This window comes from Scyliorhinus torazame, chromosome 22 (genome assembly GCF_047496885.1).
Source record: "Scyliorhinus torazame isolate Kashiwa2021f chromosome 22, sScyTor2.1, whole genome shotgun sequence".
Taxonomy (NCBI): Eukaryota; Metazoa; Chordata; class Chondrichthyes; order Carcharhiniformes; family Scyliorhinidae; genus Scyliorhinus; species Scyliorhinus torazame.
The window spans coordinates 15,743,412-15,764,549 of NC_092728.1; the positions used below are offsets into that span (position 1 = coordinate 15,743,412).

At 53.5% G+C, this 21,138-nt stretch overlaps 1 protein-coding gene across 1 annotated transcript in view; it reads right to left on the reverse strand.

Moving 5' to 3' along the window:
• Nucleotides 1-21,138, reverse strand: part of LOC140399439 (uncharacterized) — a 165,152-nt gene that overhangs the window by 75,033 nt on the left and 68,981 nt on the right. The window contains exons 12-16 of the mRNA XM_072489017.1: nucleotides 18,981-19,031; nucleotides 16,422-16,472; nucleotides 15,257-15,298; nucleotides 1,970-2,011; nucleotides 1,372-1,419 (exon numbers count right to left, since the gene is read on the reverse strand). Of these exons, the coding sequence (XP_072345118.1) occupies nucleotides 1,372-1,419; nucleotides 1,970-2,011; nucleotides 15,257-15,298; nucleotides 16,422-16,472; nucleotides 18,981-19,031 (234 nt within the window). The remainder of the gene's footprint in view (nucleotides 1-1,371; nucleotides 1,420-1,969; nucleotides 2,012-15,256; nucleotides 15,299-16,421; nucleotides 16,473-18,980; nucleotides 19,032-21,138) is intronic.

Here is a 21,138-nt window from a genome sequence, read left to right on the forward strand (position 1 = left end):
ATGCCCTGCCTGCAACAGTAGTGGACTCGCCAACATTAAGGGCATTCAAATGGTCATTGAATAAACATATGGACGATAATGGAATAGTGTAGATGGGCTTTAGAGTGGTTTCACAGGTCGGCGCAACATCGAGGGCCGAAGGGCCTGTACTGCGCCGTAATGTTCTATTGTCTAATGTCCAAACTGCTTCTCTGAAATTGCCCCAGCAAATCACTCAGCTCCAGGGGGGTGGGGGGGCAATGAACGATGGATGACAAAAGCACGCCTCACCTAGCCTCATGGAAGAGAAGAGCTGAAAAACCCTCATTTCTGGAACCACCTTTGGCCAGGGCTCCACAGAGCCCAATTTAAATGCCCATAGCCGCAAGTGCACGTATCAGAATGAGGGGAAATCTGAAGCACCCTGTTCCCTGGCGGGGGCGTCCCACACAGCACAGGGTACTGGACAGATCTCGGACTGAAGCTTGACACAATGCGGCCTGCGCTGGGGGTACAGGAACACACGCATGGGAAACTAGGAGCATGAGGAGGCCTTGGGGCTGCACGGTGGCACAGTGGGTCAGAGACGCCGGTTCAATTCCAGGTTCCGGGTGGCTGCGCAGAGTTTGCCTGTTCTCCCCCGTATCTGCGCGGGTTTCCACAGGTTGTTCCGGATTCCTCCCACGGTCCAAAGGTGTGCAGTTTATGTGGATTGGCCATGACAAATTGCCCCTCAGTGTTCAACGATGTGTAGGTTAGGTGGGGTACTGAATCTGGGGAACTGGGCTTCGGAAGGGTTCTCTTTCAGAGGGTCGGTGCAGCCTCAATGGGCCGAATGGCCTCCTTCTCCATTATAGGAATTCTCTTTGGCCCTTCGAGCCCGCTCCGCCATTCAGTACGATCACGGCAGCTCCTCTATCTCAACGCCACACTACAACCCCTCTCCCCAAGCGCCTTCACACCTTTAGAGTCGACAAATTTATGTGCTTCCTCCTTGAATATATTCCAGTGGCTTGGCCTCCACCAAGAATCCCACAACCCTCATTCCTCCGAGTCAGAATTGGCAAACCCCATATCCTGAGATTGTGGCCCCTTGTTCTAGACAGCAGACCCCACCCCACCCCTCAGCCGAAACAACATTCCCGCAGCCACTCTGTCCAGCCCCGTCAGGGTTTTATTTGATCCGTTTCAATCAGATCCCCTCTCGCTCTTCTAGATTCCTGTGAATAGGAAGCCCAGTCGACGGGATCTCTCTCCGCGTGACAATCCTGCCATTCTGGCAGACGGTTTGACGGACCTTCGTTGGGTGCCCTCCCGCGATGGCAAATATGACGCTAATCTCGATTCACACAGCCTGCTCTGGGGTACGAGGAATGTTGTGCCGATATTTACCTGCGCAATGACTTCTGCCTTAATTATTGGCTGAGTTTTTATCTTCTTCTGTGTGGGGTGGGGGGGGGGGGAGGAGAGGGGAGAAAGAGAGAAAGAGAACACTTTAGGCGAGAGTGCGTTGAACACTGGCGCGCGCAAACGCACGGGCGTCTTCAGACATGAAGACGCCTTAACAACCCGATCAACCTGGGTGGCAACTCAGCACGCCACCAAACACGACTTTCGGGCAATTTAACTCTGCGAGGCATCGCACCGGAGAACGCCAGCCCAGATCCGCAAGTGCACTTATCAGAATGAGGGGAAATCTTAAGCACCCTGTCCCCTGGCGGGGGCGTCCCCTTGCTCAGCGATGCACAGGTCACACCAGGCTGGGTTTGGGACCCGCACAAGGAGACCGCTGCCCCGCCAAGGATTACAAGGCTGGGCTCTCTGCTGCTAGGCCCAGGCACCCACGGCCATGGGGCCCACTCACTGCCAAACAAATCCAATGGCTGGCGGCAAACCGTGGGATGAACTCCAGGCCTGAAGCCTTCAGGGATAACTACAGCACGTTGCGAGTTTCACATTAGCCACCAACAGGGTGTAAAGGCCCTCTCACCGGAAACTTCTTCTCAACCTGACTCTCCGACTTCACTTTCTTCTGGAAAATAAAAATGAGCAAAAAAGAAATCAGATTCATGGCCCGATATTGTCACCAACTCCAAAACGACCGAATGTTTAAATGATTCCAACGTTTCTCCCCATTACGGGGGGAATTGGAACCAGCATGACAGGTACCGCCCAGGGTTAGCTACAGAGTAAAGCTCCCTCTGCACTGTCCCAATTAAACACTCCTAGGACAGTTACAGCACGGGGTTAGATACAGAGTAAAGCTCCCTCTGCAGTGTCCCCATCAAACACTCCCAGGACAGGTACAGCACGGGGTTAGATACAGAGTAAAGCTCCCTCTACACTGTCCCCATCAAACACTCCCAGGACAGGTACAGCACGGGGTTAGATACAGAGTAAAGCTCCCTCTACACTGTCCCCATCAAACACTCCCAGGACAGGTACAGCACGGGGTTAGATACAGAGTAAAGCTCCCTCTGCAGTGTCCCCATCAAACACTCCCAGGACAGGTACAGCACGGGGTTAGATACAGAGTAAAGCTCTCTCTGCAGTGTCCCCATCAAACACTCCCAGGACAGTTACAGCACGGGGTTAGATACAGAGTAAAGCTCCCTCTGCAGTGTCCCCATCAAACACTCCCAGGACACGTACAGCACGGGGTTAGATACAGAGTAAAGCTCCCTCTACACTGTCCCCATCAAACACTCCCAGGACAGGGACAGCACAGGGTTAGATACAGAGTAAAGCTCCCTCTACACTGTCCCCACCAAACACTCCCAGGACAGGTACAGCACAGGGTTAGATACAGAGTAAAGCTCCCTCTGCAGTGTCCCCATCAAACACTCCCAGGACACGTACAGCACGGGGTTAGATACAGAGTAAAGCTCCCTCTGCAGTGTCCCCATCAAACACTCCCAGGACAGTTACAGCACGGGGTTAGATACAGAGTAAAGCTCCCTCTGCAGTGTCCCCATCAAACACTCCCAGGACACGTACAGCACGTGGTTAGATACAGAGGAAAGCTCCCTCTACACTGTCCCCATCAAACACTCCCAGGACAGGGACAGCACAGGGTTACATACAGAGTAAAGCTGCCTCTATACTGTCCCCACCAAACACTCCTAGGACAGGTACAGCACGGGGTTAGATACAGAGTAAAGCTCCCTCTACACTGTCCCCATCAAACACTCCCAGGACAGGTACAGCACGGGGTTAGATACAGAGTAAAGCTCCCTCTGCACTGTCTCCATCAAACACTCCCAGGACAGGTACAGCACGGGGTTAGATACAGAGTAAAGCTCCCTCTACACTGTCCCCATCAAACACTCCCAGGACAGGTACAGCACGGGGTTAGATACAGAGTAAAGCTCCCTCTGCAGTGTCCCCATCAAACACTCCCAGGACAGTTACAGCACGGGGTTAGATACAGAGTAAAGCTCCCTCTGCAGTGTCCCCATCAAACACTCCCAGGACAGGTACAGCACGGGGTTAGATACAGAGTAAAGCTCCCTCTGCAGTGTCCCCATCAAACACTCCCAGGACACGTACAGCACGGGGTTAGATACAGAGGAAAGCTCCCTCTACACTGTCCCCATCAAACACTCCCAGGACAGGGACAGCACAGGGTTAGATACAGAGTAAAGTTCCCTCTATACTGTCCCCACCAAACACTCCTAGGACAGGTACAGCACGGGGTTAGATACAGAGTAAAGCTCCCTCTACACTGTCCCCATCAAACACTCCCAGGACAGGTACAGCACGGGGTTAGATACAGAGTAAAGCTCCCTCTCTACTGTTCCCATCAAACACTCCCAGGACAGGTACAGCATGGGGTTAGATACAAAGTAAAGCCCCCTCTACACCTCCGGTAAGCCAGCAATGCTAACCACTGCGCCACCTTAATTGTGGAGGAAACTGGAGCACCTGGTGGAGAATTCTATTTTTGAAGCAGTGAGTTCTGATCTCCCTCAGCACTGACCCTTCAACAGTGCGGTGCGCCCTCAGCACTGACCCTCTGACAGTGCAACGCTCCCCCAACACTGACCCTCCGACAATGCAACACTCCCGCAACACTGACCCTCCGACAGTGCGGCGCTCCGTCAGCACTGACCCTCCCACAGTGCGCCGCTCCCTCAACACTGACCCTCCGACAGTGCAGAGCTCCCTCAGCACTGACCCTCCGACAGTGCGGCGCTCCCTCAGCACTAACCCTCCGACAGTGCGGCGCTCCCTCAGCACTGACCCTCCGACAGTGCGCAGCTCCCTCAGCACTGACCCTCCTACAGTGCGGCGTTCCCTCAGCACTGACCCTCTGACCGTGCAACGCTCCCTCAACACTGACCCTCCGTCAATTCGGCACTCCCTCAGCACTGACCGTCCGACAGTGCGGGGCTCCCTCAGCACTGACCCTCCGACAGTGCGCAGCTCCCTCAGGACTGATCCTCCGACAGTGCGATGCTCCCTCAGTACTGACCCTCCGACAGTACGACGTTCCCTCAGCACTGACCCTCCCACAGTGCGGTGCTCCCTCAGCACTGACCCTCCGACAGTGTGGCGCTCCCTCAGCACTGACCCTCCGACAGTGCGGCGCTCCCGCAGCACTGACCCTCCGACAGTGCGGCGGTCCCGCATCACTGACCCTCCGACAGTGCGGTGTTCCCTCAGCACTGACCGTCACACAGTGCGGCGCTCCCTCAGCACTGACCCTCCGACAATACAGCGCTCCCTCAGCACTGACCCTCCCACACTCGCTCAGCACTGTTTTTTTTTTTTCCCGACTGTTTTGTTCTCTCTCTTTCTTCGGGCCTAATTTCGGGAGCCGTTCGGAGGAGGAGGAGCAGTCTGTGTATAAAAACCTAACGGAAACTTCCTGTTTTCCAGTTTTTCCCCCAAAAGTGACGTCAGAGGGAAGCTGTGATCTGAGTGGTTGATAGCAAATCTTTTTTTTTTTTTTTTTTAATAAATGTTTTATTGAAATTTTTTTCCCAAACAACAATTTTTCCCTCTTACAAAGTAAACGCAACAATAACAATACAGAAATTTTAAACGATACACAAGTAACAAAACCCCTTTATCTTTGACCTAAACTAAACCCCCCCCCCCCTCCCCCTGGGTTGCTGCTGCTGGTCATCTGTCTTCCCTCTAACGTTCCCCTAGGTAGTCGAGAAATGGCTGCCACCGCCTGGTGAACCCTTGAGCCGATCCTCTCAGGGCAAACTTTATCTGCTCCAGTTTAATGAACCCCGCCATATCATTTACCCAGGCCTCCAGTCCGGGGGGTTTCGCCTCCTTCCACATGAGTAGGATCCTGCGCCAGGCTACTAGGGACGCAAAGGCCACAACGTCGGCCTCTTTCGCCTCCTGCACTCCCGGCTCTTCCGCAACTCCAAATAGAGCTAACCCCCAGCCTGGTTTGACCCGGGCCTTCACCACCCGCAAAATCACTCCCGTCACTCCCTTCCAATACCCTTCCAGTGCCGGGCATGCCCAAAACATATGTGCGTGGTTTGCCGGGCTCCCGCCACACCTCCCACATTTGTCCTCCACTCCAAAGAACCTGCTCAATCTTGCTCCCGTTATGTGTGCTCTATGTAGCACCTTAAATTGAATCAGGCTAAGCCTGGCGCATGAGGAAGAGGAATTTACCCTGCTTAGGGCATCAGCCCACATACCCTCCTCTATCTCCTCCCCTAGTTCTTCTTCCCACTTTCCTTTTAGTTCGCCCACCGACTCCTCCCCCTCTTCCCTCATCTCTCGGTAAATCTCTGACACCTTGCCCTCTCCGACCCACACCCCTGAAAGCACCCTGTCCTGTATCCCCTGTGTCGGGAGCAACGGAAATTCCCTCACCTGTTGTCCAGTAAATGCCCTCACCTGCATATATCTCAAGAAATTTCCCCGGGGCAACTTATACTTTTCCTCCAATGCTCCCAAGCTCGCAAAAGTCCCATCTATAAATAAATCTCCCACCCTCCTAATTCCCAACTGGAGCCAGCTCTGAAATCCTCCATCCATTCTTCCTGGGGCGAACCTATGGATGTTCCTGATTGGGGACCCCACCAGGGCTCCCCGCACCCCTCTCTGTCGCCTCCACTGTCCCCAGATATTCAATGTTGCCGCCACCACCGGGTTCGTGGTAAACTTTTTAGGTGAGATCGGTAGCGGCGCCGTCACCAGCGCCTCTAAACTCGTCCCTTTACAGGACTTTCTCTCCAGTCTTTCCCACGCCGCTCCCTCACCCTCCATCATCCATTTACGTATCATTGCCACATTGGCGGCCCAATAGTAATCGCCCAAGTTCGGTAGTGCCAATCCTCCTCTGTCCCTACTACGCTGAAGGAACCCCCTCCTTACTCTCGGAACTTTCCCTGCCCACACGAAGCTCGTGATGAACATAGAACATAGAACATAGAAAATACAGCACAGAACAGGCCCTTCGGCCCACGATGTTGTGCCGAACCTTTGTCCTAGATTAATCATAGATTATCATTGAATTTACAGTGCAGAAGGAGGCCATTCGGCCCTTTGAGTCTGCACCAGCTCTTGGAAAGAGCACCCTACCCAAACTCAACACCTCCACCCAACACCAAGGGCAATTTGGACATTAAGGGCAATTTATCATTGGCCAATTCACCTAACCCGCACATCTTTGGACTGTGGGAGGAAACCGGAGCACCCGGAGGAAACCCACGCAGACACGGGGAGGACGTGCAGACTCCGCACAGACAATGACCCAAGCCGGAATCGAACCTGGGACCATGGATCTGTGAAGCAATTGTGCTATCCACAATGCTACCGTGCTGCCCTGAAGAACAAATAAATCTACACTATATCATTTTCCCGTAATCCATGTACCTATCCAACAGCTGCTTGAAGGTCCCTAATGTTTCCGACTCAACTACTTCCACAGGCAGTGCATTCCATGCCCCCACTACTCTCTGGGTAAAGAACCTACCTCTGATATCCCTCCTATATCTTCCACCTTTCACCTTAAATTTATGTCCCCTTGTAATGGTGTGTTCCACCTGGGGAAAAAGTCTCTGACTGTCTACTCTATCTATTCCCCTGATCATCTTATAAACCTCTATCAAGTCGCCCCTCATCCTTCTCCGCTCTAATGAGAAAAGGCCTAGCACCCTCAACCTTTCCTCGTAAGACCTACTCTCCATTCCAGGCAACATCCTGGTAAATCTTCTTTGCACCTTTTCCAGAGCTTCCACATCCTTCCTAAAATGAGGCGACCAGAACTGTACACAGTACTCCAAATGTGGCCTTACCAAAGTTTTGTACAGCTGCATCATCACCTCACGGCTCTTAAATTCAATCCCTCTGTTAATGAACGCGAGCACACCATAGGCCTTCTTCACAGCTCTATCCACTTGAGTGGCAACTTTCAAAGATGTATGAACATAGACCCCAAGGTCTCTCTGCTCCTCCACAATGCCAAGAACTCTACCGTTAACCCTGTATTCCGCATTCATATATGTCCTTCCAAAATGGACAACCTCGCACTTTTCAGGGTTAAACTCCATCTGCCACTTCTCAGCCCAGCTCTGCATCCTATCTATGTCTCTTTGCAGCCGACAACAGCCCTCCTTACTATCCACAACTCCACCAATCTTCGTATCGTCTGCAAATTTACTGACCCACCCTTCAACTCCCTCATCCAAGTCATTAATGAAAATCACAAACAGCAGAGGACCCAGAACTGATCCCTGCGGTACACCACTGGTAACGGGGATCCAGGCTGAATATTTGCCATCCACCACCACTCTCTGACTTCTATCGGTTAGCCAGTTCGTTATCCAACTGGCCAAATTTCCCACTATCCCATGCCTCCTTACTTTGTGCAGAAGCCTACCATGGGGAACTTTATCAAATGCCTTACTAAAATCCATGTACACTACATCCACTGCTTTACCTTCATCCACATGCTTGGTCACCTCCTCAAAGAATTCAATAAGATTTGTAAGGCAAGACCTACCCCTCACAAATCCGTGCTGACTATCCCGAATAAAGCAGTGTCTTTCCAGATGCTCAGAAATCCTATCCTTCAGTACCCTTTCCATTACTTTGCCTACCACCGAAGTAAGACTAACTGGCCTGTAATTCCCAGGGTTATCCCTAGTTCCTTTTTTGAACAGGGGCACGACATTCGCCACTCTCCAATCCCCTGGTACCACCCCTGTTGACAGTGAGGACGAAAAGATCATTGCCAACGGCTCTGCAATTTCATCTCTTGCTTCCCATAGAATCCTTGGATATATCCCGTCAGGCCCGGGGGACGTCTATCCTCAAGTTTTTCAAAATGCCCAACACATCTTCCTTCCTAACAAGTATTTCCTCGAGCTTACCAATCTGTTTCACACTGTCCTCTCCAACAATATCGCCCCTCTCATTTGTAAATACAGAAGAAAAGTACTCATTCAAGACCTCTCCTATCTCTTCAGACTCAATACACAATCTCCCGCTACTATCCTTGATCGGACCTACCCTCGCTCTAGTCATTCTCATATTTCTCACATATGTGTAAAAGGCCTTGGGGTTTTCCTTGATCCTACCCGCCAAAGATTGTTCATGCCCTCTCTTAGCTCTCCTAATCCCTTTCTTCAGTTCCCTCCTGGCTATCTTGTATCCCTCCAATGCCCTGTCTGAACCTTGTTTCTTCAGCCTTACATAAGTCACCTTTTTTCTCTTAACAAGACATTCAACCTCTCTTGTCAACCATGGTTCCCTCACTCGACCATCTCTTCCCTGCCTGACAGGGACATACATATCAAGGACACGTAGCACCTGTTCCTTGAACAAGTTCCACATTTCACTTGTGTCCTTCCCTGCCAGCCTATGTTCCCAACTTATGCACTTCAATTCTTGTCTGACAACATCGTATTTACCCTTCCCCCAATTGATGCTCCTGTCTATTTTATTAAAAAAGGTCTTAGTGATTAGTATAGGGAGACATTGAAATACAAATAAGAACCTCGGGAGGACCATCATCTTAATTGCTTGCACCCTGCCCGCCAGCGATAGAGGCTGCATGTCCCACCTCTTGAAGTCCTCCTCCATTTGTTCTACCAACCGTGTCAGATTAAGTCTGTGCAAGGTTCCCCAGCTCCTAGCGATCTGAATCCCCAGGTATCGGAAGTTTCTTTCCACTTTCCTTAGAGGCAAGCCTTCTATCTCTCTACTCTGGTCCCCTGGATGTATCACAAATAATTCACTCTTCCCCATGTTTAGCCTATACCCCGAGAAATCCCCGAACCCCCTCAAAATTCGCATAACCTCTATCATTCCCCCCGCTGGGTCCGACACGTATAACAATAGGTCATCCGCATATAACGAGACTCGGTGTTCTTCTCCCCCTCTAATCACCCCTCTCCATTTCCTGGAGTCTCTCAACGCCATGGCCAGAGGTTCAATTGCCAACGCGAACAACAATGGAGACAGCGGGCATCCCTGTCTTGTTCCCCTATATAGTCGGAAATACTCCGATCTTTGTCGACCCGTAACTACACTTGCCGTTGGAGCCCCATAAAGAAGTTTAACCCAGCTAATAAATCCATTCCCGAACCCAAACCTCCTTAACACTTCCCATAAATACTCCCACTCCACCCTATCAAATGCCTTCTCTGCATCCACTGCCGCCACTATCTCTGCCTCCCCCTCCACTGGGGGCATCATTATCATCCCTAATAGTCGTCGCACGTTAACATTCAGTTGTCTCCCTTTTACGAACCCTGTCTGGTCTTCGTGCACCACCCCCGGGACACAGTCCTCTATCCTCGATGCCAGTACCTTTGCCAACAATTTGGCGTCCACGTTCAACAATGAAATGGGTCTATAGGACCCGCACTGCAACGGATCTTTATCCCTCTTCAAAATTAACGATATCGTCGCCTCCGACATCGTCGGGGGTAGAGTCCCCCCTTTCCTGGCCTCATTGAACGTCCTCACCATCAACGGGGCCAACAAGTCCACATATTTTCTGTAATACTCCACCGGGAACCCGTCTGGTCCTGGGGCCTTCCCTGCTTGCATGCTTCCCAGTCCCTTAATAACCTCGTCCACCCCAATCGGTGCCCCCAGGCCTACCACCCCCCGCTCCTCCACTTTCGGGAACCTCAATTGGTCCAGGAACTGCCGCATCCCCTCCTCTCCCTCTGGGGGTTGAGACCTATACAGTTCCTCATAGAAGGTCTTGAACACCTCATTTATCTTTCCTGCCCTTCGCACCGTGTCTCCCCTTTCGTCTCTAATTCCTCCTATCTCCCTCGCTGCTGCCCTCTTTCGCAATTGATGAGCCAACAGGCGACTCGCCTTTTTCCCATATTCATACCTCCTCCCCTGTGCCTTCCTCCACAGTACCTCCGCCTTTCTGGTGGTCAGAAGGTCAAATTCCGTCTGGAGTCGTCTCCTCTCCCTGTACAATTCCTCCTCCGGGGTCTCTGCAAATTCCCTATCCACCCTTAAAATCTCCCCCAGTAACCTTTCCCTTTCCTTGGCCTCTGTTTTCCTTTTGTGGGCCCCAATGGAGATCAGCTCTCCTCTGACCACCGCTTTTAGTGCTTCCCATACCACTCCCACAGGGACCTCACCGTCGTCATTGACCTCCAGATATCTCTCAATACACCCTCGCACTCTTGCACACACTCCCTCATCCGCCATCAGTCCCACATCTAATCGCCAGAGTGTTCTCTGCTCCCTTTCCTCTCCTAATTCCAGGTCCACCCAATGTGGGGCATGATCCGAAACCGCTATGGCTGAGTACCCAGCTTCTTCCACCCTAGAGATCAACGACCTTCCCAAAACAAAAAAATCTATCCGGGAGTACACTTTATGGACATGGGAGAAGAAGGAAAACTCCCTAGCCCTAGGTCTAAGGAATCGCCATGGATCCACTCCCCCCATTTGGTCCATAAACCCCTTAAGTACCTTGGCCGCTGCCGGCCTTCTTCCGGTCCTTGAGCTGGATCTAGGTTGATAGCAAATCTGCCCCAAATTATTAAAAAAAAACACAGCTAAACTCATGAACTTAAATTAAACTTAAATTAAACTAATTAATTAATTAGTGATGGCTGGTCAGGTGATGTGCTTGAGCTGCTTGATGTGGGAGCTGGCAGATCCCATTGCGAGCTGCAGCGACCACATCTGCAGTAAGTGTTGGCTGCTCGAAGAGCTCCGGCTCAGAGTTGATGAGCTGGAGTCTGAGCTTCAAACACTGAGGCACATCCGGGAGGGGGAGACTTACCTGGACACTGTGTTTCAGGAGGCAGTCACACCTGTCAGAGTAAGTAGTTTAAATCCTGCCAGTGGCCAGGGACAGCAGGGTGTGACTGCAAGTCAGGCAGGTAAAGGGAACCAGCAGTCAGGAACTCAGGAGCCTCAGCCCTTGACCCTGTCCAACAGGTATGAGGCACTTGCTCCCTGTGTGGATGGTGAACAGGGCTGCAGGAAGGATGAGTCAGCTGACCAAGGCACCATGGTTCAGCAGGCCATTCAAGGGGAGGGAGTAAATAGGCAAGTTATAGTTGTAGGGGATTCTATTATCAGGGGGATAGATAGTATCCTTTGTGAGCAGGATAAAGAGTCCCGCATGGTATGTTGCCTGCCCGGTGCTAGGGTGCGGGACATCTCTGACCGGCTTGAAAGGATACTGCAGAGGGAGGGGGAGGATCCAGTTGTTGTGGTCCATGTCGGTACCAACAACATAGGCAAGTCTAGGAAAGAGGACCTGTTTAGAGATTATAAAGAGCTAGGATTCAAATTAAAAAACAGGTCCTCAAGGGTCATAATCTCCGGATTACTGCCCGAGCCACGTGCAAATTGGCATAGGGAGGCAAGAATAAGGGAAGTTAACACGTGGCTGAAAGAGTGGTGTGGGAAAGAGGGGTTCCTTTTCATGGGACACTGGCATCAGTTTTGGGACAGGGGGGACCTATACCGTTGGGATGGTCTCCACCTGAACCGAGCTGGGACCAGTGTTCTGGCGAAAAGAATAAATAGGGTGGTCAATAGGATTTTAAACTAAAGATTGGGGGGGGGAAGGGAAAGTCAGGGAACCAAGAGGTGAAGTAATCAGTGGGAAGCGTAGCTGCTTAGGAATACAAAAAAGCACGAAAAGACAAAACTCAGGAGAGGTTACGATAGTCCCCATCCCACAAAATATGACACAGTGTATGGAAAGGCTCAGTAAACCAAGGTCCACCACACTAAGAAAACAAAAAGGGACGGTCAATAGAGAATTAAAGGTGCTATATTTAAATGCGCGCAGTGTACGGAACAAGGTAGATGAGCTTGTGGCCCAGATTGTGACTGGCAGGTATGATGTGGTAGGCATCACAGAGACGTGGTTGCAGGGAGTTCAGGACTGGCATTTAAACATCCAGGGATTCACAACCTATCGAAAAGAGAGAGAGGTGGGCAGAGGGGGCGGGGTTGCCTTGTTAATTAGGAATGAAATTAAATCAATAGCACTAAACGACATAGGGTCAGATGATGTGGAGTCTGTGTGGGTACAGTTGAGGAACCACAAAGGCAAAAGAACCATAATGGGAGTTATGTACAGGCCTCCTAACAGTGGTCAGGACCGGGGGCACAAAATGCACCACGAAATAGAAAGGGCATGTCAGAAAGGCAAGGTCACAGTGATCATGGGGGACTTCAATATGCAGGTGGACTGGGTAAATAATGCTGCCAGTGGACCCAAGGAAAGGGAATTCATTGAATGTTTACAGGAGGGCTTTTTGGAACAGCTTGTGATGGAGCCCACGAGGGAACTGGCCATTCTGGACTTAGTGTTATGTAATGAGACAGACTTGATTAAAGATCTTAAAGTAAGGGAGCACTTAGGAGGCAGTGATCATAATATGGTAGAATTCAATCTCCAATTTGAAAGAAAGAAGGTAGAATCAGATGTAAAGGTGTTACAGTTAAATAAAGGTAACTACAGGGGCATGAGGGAGGAACTGACGAAAATCAACTGGGAGCAGAGCCTTGTGGGAAAGACAGTAGAACAGCAACGGCAGGAGTTTCTGGGAGTAATTGAGGACACAGTGCAGAGGTTCATCCCAAAGAAAAGAAAGGTTATCAGAGGGGGGATTAGGCAGCCATGGCTGACAAAGGAAGTTAGGGAATGCATCAAAGCAAAAGAGAAAGCCTATAATGTGGCAAAGAGTAGTGGGAAGTCAGAAGATTGGGAAGGCTACAAAAACAAACAGAGGATAACAAAGAGCGAAATAAGGAAAGAGAGGATCAAATATGAAGGTAGGCTCGCCAGTAACATTAGGAATGATAGTAAAAGTTTCTTTAAATACATTAAAAACGGGAGGCAAAAGTTGACATTGGGCCGCTCCAAAATGACGCTGGTAATTTTGTGATGGGAGACAAGGAAATAGCTGAGGAACTAAATAAGTACTTTGCGTCAGTCTTCACAGTAGAAGACATGAGTAATATCCCACCAATTCCGGAGAGTCAGGGGGCAGAGTTGAATATGGTAGCCATCACAAAGGAGAAAGTGCTAGAGAAACTAAGAGGTCTAAAAATTGATAAATCTCCGGTCCCAGATGGACTACATCCTAGAGTTCTAAAGGAGATAGCTGAAGAAATAGTGGAGGCGTTAGTTATGATCTTTCAAAAGTCACTGGAGTCCGGGAAAGTCCCAGAGGATTGGAAAATCGCTGTTGTAACCCCCCTGTTCAAGAAGGGAACAAGGGAAAAGATGGAAAATTATAGGCCAATTAGCCTAACCTCGGTTGTTGGCAAGATTCTAGAATCCATTGTTAAGGATGAGATTTCTAAATTCTTGGAAGTGCAGGGTCGGATTAGGACAAGTCAGCATGGATTTAGTAAAGGGAGGTCGTGCCTGACAAACCTGTTAAGAGTTATTTGAAGAAATAACAAATAGGTTAGACCAAGGAGAGCCAATGGATGTTATCTATCTTGACTTCCAAAAGGCCTTTGATAAGGTGCCTCACGGGAGACTGCTGAGTAAAATAAGGGCCCATGGTATTCGAGGCAACGTGCTAACGTGGATTGACGATTGGCTGTCAGGCAGAAGGCAGAGAGTTGGGATAAAAGGTTCTTTTTCGGAATGGCAACCGGTGACGAGTGGTGTCCCGCAGGGTTCAGTGTTGGGGCCACAGCTGTTCTCTTTATATATTAACAATCTAGATGACGGGACTGGGGGCATTCTGGCTAAGTTTGCCGATGATACAAAGATAGGTGGAGGGGCAGGTAGTATGGAGGAGGTGGGGAGGCTGCAGAAAGATTTAGACAGTTTAGGAGAGTGGTCCAAGAAATGGCTGATGAAATTCAACGTGGTCAAGTGCGAGGTCTTGCACTTTGGGAAAAAGAATAGAGGCATGGACTATTTTCTAAACGGTGACAAAATTCATAATGCTGAAGTGCAAAGGGACTTGGGAGTCCTAGTCCAGGATTCTCTAAAGGTAAACTTGCAGGTTGAGTCCGTAATTAAGAAAGCAAATGCAATGTTGTCATTCATCTCAAGAGGCTTGGAATATGAAAGCAGGGATGTACTTCTGAAGCTTTATAAAGCATTAGTTAGGCCCCATTTAGAATACTGTGAGCAATTTTGGGCCCCACACCTCAGGAAGGACATACTGGCACTGGAGCGGGTCCAGCGGAGATTCACACGGATGATCCCAGGAATGGTAGGCCTAACATACGATGAACGTCTGAGGATCCTGGGATTATATTCATTGGAGTTTAGGAGGTTGAGGGGAGATCTAATAGAAACTTACAAGATAATGAATGGCTTAGATAGGGTGGATGTAGGGAAGTTGTTTCCATTACCAGGGGAGATTAGGGCCCAGGGGCACAGGCTTAGAATAAAAGGGAGTCACTTTAGAACAGAGATAAGGAGAAATTTCTTCAGCCAGAGTGGTGGGTCTGTGGAATTCATTGCCACAGAGGGCGGTGGAGGCCGGGACGTTGAGTGTCTTTAAGACAGAAGTTGATAAATTCTTGATTTCTCAAGGAATTAAGGGCTATGGAGAGAGAGCGGGTAAATGGAGTTGAAATCAGCCATGATTGAATGGCGGAGTGGACTCGATGGGCCGAATGGCATTACTTCCGCTCCTATGTCTTATGGTCTTATGACCCTCCGACAGTGCGGCGCTCCCTCAGCACTGGATCAGGGCAGTCAGGGCTGCATTCTGCCAGGGAGGAGGGGGAACTAGGCGAGGCTGGCGCAAGGCACTTTTATTGCTTAGCTACCCATGTCTGTAGTGTTCACATCCATCGGCACTGCTGTACGTACCATCGCTTTCTTCAAAGCCTGAAAGGGCACTTTCATCTTCTTCTACACAGAAAAGAGAATTCAAAATTAACGCTTACTCTAGACACGCGTTTAGCAACAAAGAACAAACGGAACAATGGAGGTTTCCCCATAATGGAAAGGAGACTCTCGGGGGCCACGTCAGAGTGTCACCCACGACCGACAGAAATGATGTTTTGTTATTCCGAGTGTGCGACGCTCCCTCAGCACTGACCCTCCGACGGTGCAGCGCTCCCTCAGCACTGACCCTCCGACAGTGCGGCGCTCCCACAGCACTGACCCTCCGACAGTGCGGCGCTCCCACAGCACTGACCCTCCGACAGTGCGGTGCTCCCTCAGCACTGACCCTCCGACGGTGCAGCGCTCCCTCAGCACTGACCCTCCGACAGTGCGGCGCTCCCACAGCACTGACCCTCCGACAGTGCGGTGCTCCCTCAGCACTGTCCCTCCGACAGTGCGGCGCTCCCTCAGCACTGACCCTCCGACAGTGCGGTGCTCCCTCAGCACTGTCCCTCCGACAGTGCGGCGCTCCCTCAGCACTGACCCTCCGACAGTGCGGCGCTCCCACAGCACTGACCCTCCTACAGTACGGTGCTCCCTCAGCACTGTCCCTCCGACAGCACGCCACTCCCTCAGCACTGACTCTCCAACAGTGCGGCGCTCCCTCAGCACTGACCCTCCGACAGTGCGGCACTCCCTCAGCACTGACTCTCCGACAGTGCGCCGCTCCCACAGCACTGACCCTCCGACAGTACAGTGCTCCCTCAGCACTGTCCCTCCGACAGCACGCCACACCCTCAGCACTGACTCTCCAACAGTGCGGCGCTCCCTCAGCACTGACCCTCCGACAGTGCGGCACTCCCTCAGCACTGACTCTCCGACAGTGCGCCGCTCCCTCAGCACTGACCCTCCGACAGTGCGGCGCTCCCTCAGCACTGACCCTCTGACAGTGTGGTGCTCCCACAGCACAGCTCCTCTGACAATGCGGCACTCCCTCAGCACTGACCCTCCGACAGTGCGGCTCCCTCAGCACTGACCCTCCGACAGTGCGCCGCTCCCTCAGCACTGACCCTCCGACAGTGCAGGACTATGGGTGAGTATTTCGGGTTTGTAATTATGAGGGGAAGAAACGAACACTCACACTTACCTTGGGCTTCCCAACCGTGTCTCTGTAGCTAGCCTCTGCCTTTATCTCTTTCTGCAGCGAGAGAGAGAGAGAGTGAGAGAGAGAGAGAGAAAGAGAGAGAGAGGGAGAGGGTGGGAGAGAGAGAGAGAGAGACAGTGAGAGAGAGACGGTGGGAGAGAGAAGAAATGTCAATCATTCTAACAGATCGGGTGGCGTGGTGGCACAGTGGTTAGCACGGCTGCCTCAGAGACCCCAGGTTCAATTCCGGCATCTGCTCATGGGCTGCGTGGAGTTCGCATGTTCTCCCGTGTCTGCGTTTCCTCCGGGTGCTCCAGTTTCCCCCACACTCCAAATATGCCAGTTAGATGGATTGGCCAAAAAAAAAAGACTTTGTGAATTAAACTGTGTGGAAATAGAGAGTGAGAGATAGATTGAGGGAGAGATATAGAGTGGGAGGGAGAGGGGTGTGCGGCGCTCCCTCAGTACTGACCCTCTGACAGTACGGCACTCCCTGAGTACTGACCCTCTGACAGTGCGGCACTCCCTCAGTACTGACCCTCTGACAGTGCGGCACTCCCTCAGTACTGACCCTCCGACAGTGCGGCACTCCCTCAGTACTGACCCTCTGACAGTGCGGCACTCCCTCAGTACTGACCCTCCGACAGCGCGGCACTCCCTCAGCACTGACCCTCTGACAGTGCGGCACTCCCTCAGTACTGACCCTCCGACAGTGCAGCGCTCCCTCAGTACTGACCCTCCGACAGTGCGGCACTCCCTCAGTACTGACCCTCTGACAGTGCGGCACTCCCTCAGTACTGACCCTCCGACAGCGCGGCACTCCCTCAGCACTGACCCTCTGACAGTGCGGCACTCCCTCAGTACTGACCCTCCGACAGTGCAGCGCTCCCTCAGTACTGACCCTCCGACAGTGCGGCACTCCCTCAGTACTGACCCTCTGACAGTGCGGCACTCCCTCAGTACTGACCCTCTGACAGTGCGGCACTCCCTCAGTACTGACCCTCCGACAGTGCAGCGCTCCCTCAGTACTGACCCTCCGACAGTGCGGCACTCCCTCAGTACTGACCCTCTGACAGTGCGGCACTCCCTCAGTACTGACCCTCCGACAGCGCGGCACTCCCTCAGCACTGACCCACCGACAGAGCGCAGCTCCCTCAGCACTGACCCTCAGACAGTTCGCCGCTCCCTCAGTACTGACCCTCCGACAGTGCGGCGCTCCCTCAGCACTGACCCTCCGACAGTGCGGCGCTCCCTCAGCACTGACCCTCCGACAGTGCGGCACTCCCTCAGTACTGACCCTCCGACAGTGCGGTACTCCCTCAGTACTGACCCTGTGACAGTGCAGCACTCCCTCAGCACTGACCCTCTGACAGGGCGGTGCTCCCTCAGCACTGACCCTCTGACAGGGCGGCGCTCCCTCAGTACTGACCCTGCGACAGTGCGGTGCTCCCTCAGTACTGACCCTCCGACAGTGCGGCACTCCCTCAGTACCGACCCTCCGACAGTGTGGCGCTCCCTCAGCGCTGACCCTCTGACAGTGCGGCGCTCCCTCAGTACTGGCCCTCCGAAAGTGCAACGCTCCCTCAGCGCTGACCCTCCCACAGTGCGGCGCTCCCTCAGCACTGACGCTCCGACAGTGTGGCGCTTCCTCAGTGCTGACCCTCTGACAGTGCAGCGCTCCCTCAGCACTGACCCGCCGATAGTGCAGCGCTCCCTCAGCACTGACCCTCCGATAGTGCGGCGCTCCCTCAGCACTGACCTTCCGACAGTGCGGCACTACCTCAGTACTGACCCTCCGACATTGCGGCGCTCACTCAGTACTGACCCTCCGACAGTGTGGCGCTTCCTCAGTGCTGACCCTCTGACAGTGCAGCGCTCCCTCAGCACTGACCCGCCGATAGTGCAGCGCTCCCTCAGTACTGACCCACCGACAGTGCGGTGCTCCCTCAGCACTGACCCTCCGACAGTGCGGCGCTCCCTCAGTACTGACCCTCCGACAGTGCGGCACTCCCTCAGTACCGACCCTCCGACAGTGCGGCGCTCCCTCAGCACTGACCCTCCGACAGTGCGGCGCTCCCTCAGTACTGACCCTCCGACAGTGCGATGCTCCCCCAGCACTGACCCTCCGACAGTGCGGCGCTCCCTCAGCACTGACCCTCCCACAGTGCGGCGCTCACTCTGCACTGACCCTCTGACAGTGCAGCGCTCCCTCAGCACTGAACCTACGACGTAGCGGTGCTCCCTCAGCACTGACCCTCCGACAGTGCGGCACTCCCTCAGCACTGACCCTCCGACAGTGCGGCGCTCCCTCAGCACTGACCCTCTGACAGTGCGGCGCTCCCTCAGCACTGACCCTCCGACAGTGCGGCGCTCCCTCAGCACTGACCCACTGACAGTGTGGTGCTCCCACAGCACAGCTCCTCTGACAATGCGGCACTCCCTCAGCACTGACCCTCCGACAGTGCGGCACTCCCTCAGCACTGACCCTCCGACAGTGCAGGACTATGGGTGAGTATTTCGGGTTTGTAATTATGAGGGGAAGAAACGAACACTCACACTTACCTTGGGCTTCCCAACCGTGTCTCTGTCGCTAGCTTCTGCCTTTATCTCTTTCTGCAGCGAGAGAGAGAGAGAGTGAGAGAGAGAGAGAAAGAGAGAGAGAGGGAGAGGGAGAGGGTGGGAGAGAGAGACAGTGAGAGAGAGACGGTGGGAGAGAGAAGAAATGTCAATCATTCTAACAGATCGGGTGGCGTGGTGGCACAGTGGTTAGCACGGCTGCCTCAGAGACCCCAGGTTCAATTCCGGCATCTGCTCATGGGCTGCGTGGAGTTCGCATGTTCTCCCGTGTCTGCGTTTCCTCCGGGTGCTCCAGTTTCCCCCACACTCCAAATATGCCAGTTAGATGGATTGGCCAAAAAAAAAAGACTTTGTGAATTAAACTGTGTGGAAATAGAGAGTGAGAGATAGATTGAGGGAGAGATATAGAGTGGGAGGGAGAGGGGTGTGCGTAGCTCCCTGAGTACTGACCCTCTGACAGTACGGCACTCCCTGAGTACTGACCCTCCGACAGTGCGGCACTCCCTCAGTACTGACCCTCCGACAGTGCGGCACTCCCTCAATACTGACCCTGTGACAGTGCAGCACTCCCTCAGCACTGACCCTCCGACAGCGCGGCACTCCCTCAGCACTGACCCACCGACAGAGCGCAGCTCCCTCAGTACTGACCCTCTGACAGTGCGGCACTCCCGTACTGACCCTCCGACAGTGCGGTGCTCCCTCAGCACTGACCCTCCGACAGTGCGGCGCTCCCTCAGCACTGACCCTCCGACAGTGCGGTACTCCCTCAGTACTGACCCTGTGACAGTGCAGCACTCCCTCAGCACTGACCCTCTGACAGGGCGGTGCTCCCTCAGTACTGACCCTCTGACAGTGCGGTACTCCCTCAGTACTGACCCTCTGACAGTGCGGCACTCCCTCAGCACTGACCCACCGACAGAGCGCAGCTCCCTCAGCACTGACCCTCAGACAGTGCGGCACTCCCTCAGCACTGACCCACCGACAGAGCGCAGCTCCCTCAGCACTGACCCTCAGACAGTTCGGCGCTCCCTCAGTACTGACCCTCCGACAGTGCGGCGCTCCCTCAGCACTGACCCTCCGACAGTGCGGCACTCCCTCAGTACTGACCCTCCGACAGTGCGGTACTCCCTCAGTACTGACCCTGTGACAGTGCAGCACTCCCTCAGCACTGACCCTCTGACAGGGCGGTGCTCCCTCAGCACTGACCCTCTGACAGGGCGGCGCTCCCTCAGTACTGACCCTGCGACAGTGCGGTGCTCCCTCAGTACTGACCCTCCGACAGTGCGGCGCTCCCTCAGTACTGACCCTCCGACTGTGTGGCGCTCCCTCAGCGCTGACCCTCTGACAGTGCGGTGCTCCCTCAGTACTGGCCCTCCGAAAGTGCAACGCTCCCTCAGCACTGACCCTCCGACAGTGCGGCACTCCCTCAGTACTGACCCTGCGACAGTGCGGTGCTCCCTCCGTACTGACCCTCCGACAGTGCGGCGCTCCCTCAGCACTGACCCTCCGACAGTGCGGCGCTCCCTCAGCACTGACACTCTGACAGGGCGGCGCTCCCTCAGTACCGACCCTCCAACAGTGCGGCGCTCCCTCAGCACTGACCCTCCGACAGTGCGGCGCTCCCTCAGTACTGACCCTCCGACAGTGCGATGCTCCCCCAGCACTGACCCTCCGACAGTGCGGCGCTCCCTCAGCACTGACCCTCCCACAGTGCGGCGCTCACTCAGCACTGACCCTCTGACAGTGCAGCGCTCCCTCAGCACTGAACCTCCGACGTAGCGGTGCTCCCTCAGCACTGACCCTCCGACAGTGCGGCGCTCCCTCAGTACTGACCCTCCGACAGTGCGGCACTCCCTCAGTACCGACCCTCCGACAGTGCGGCGCTCCCTCAGCACTGACCCTCCCACAGTGCGGCGCTCACTCAGCACTGACCCTCTGACAGTGCGGCGCTCCCTCAGCACTGAACCTCCGACGTAGCGGTGCTCCCTCAGCACTGACTCTCCGACAGTGCAGCGCTCCCTCAGTACTGACCCTCCGACAGTGCGGCACTCCCTCAGTACCGACCCTCCGACAGTGCGGCGCTCCCTCAGCGCTGTCCGTCTGACAGTGCGGCGCTCCCTCTACACTGACCCTCTGACAGTGC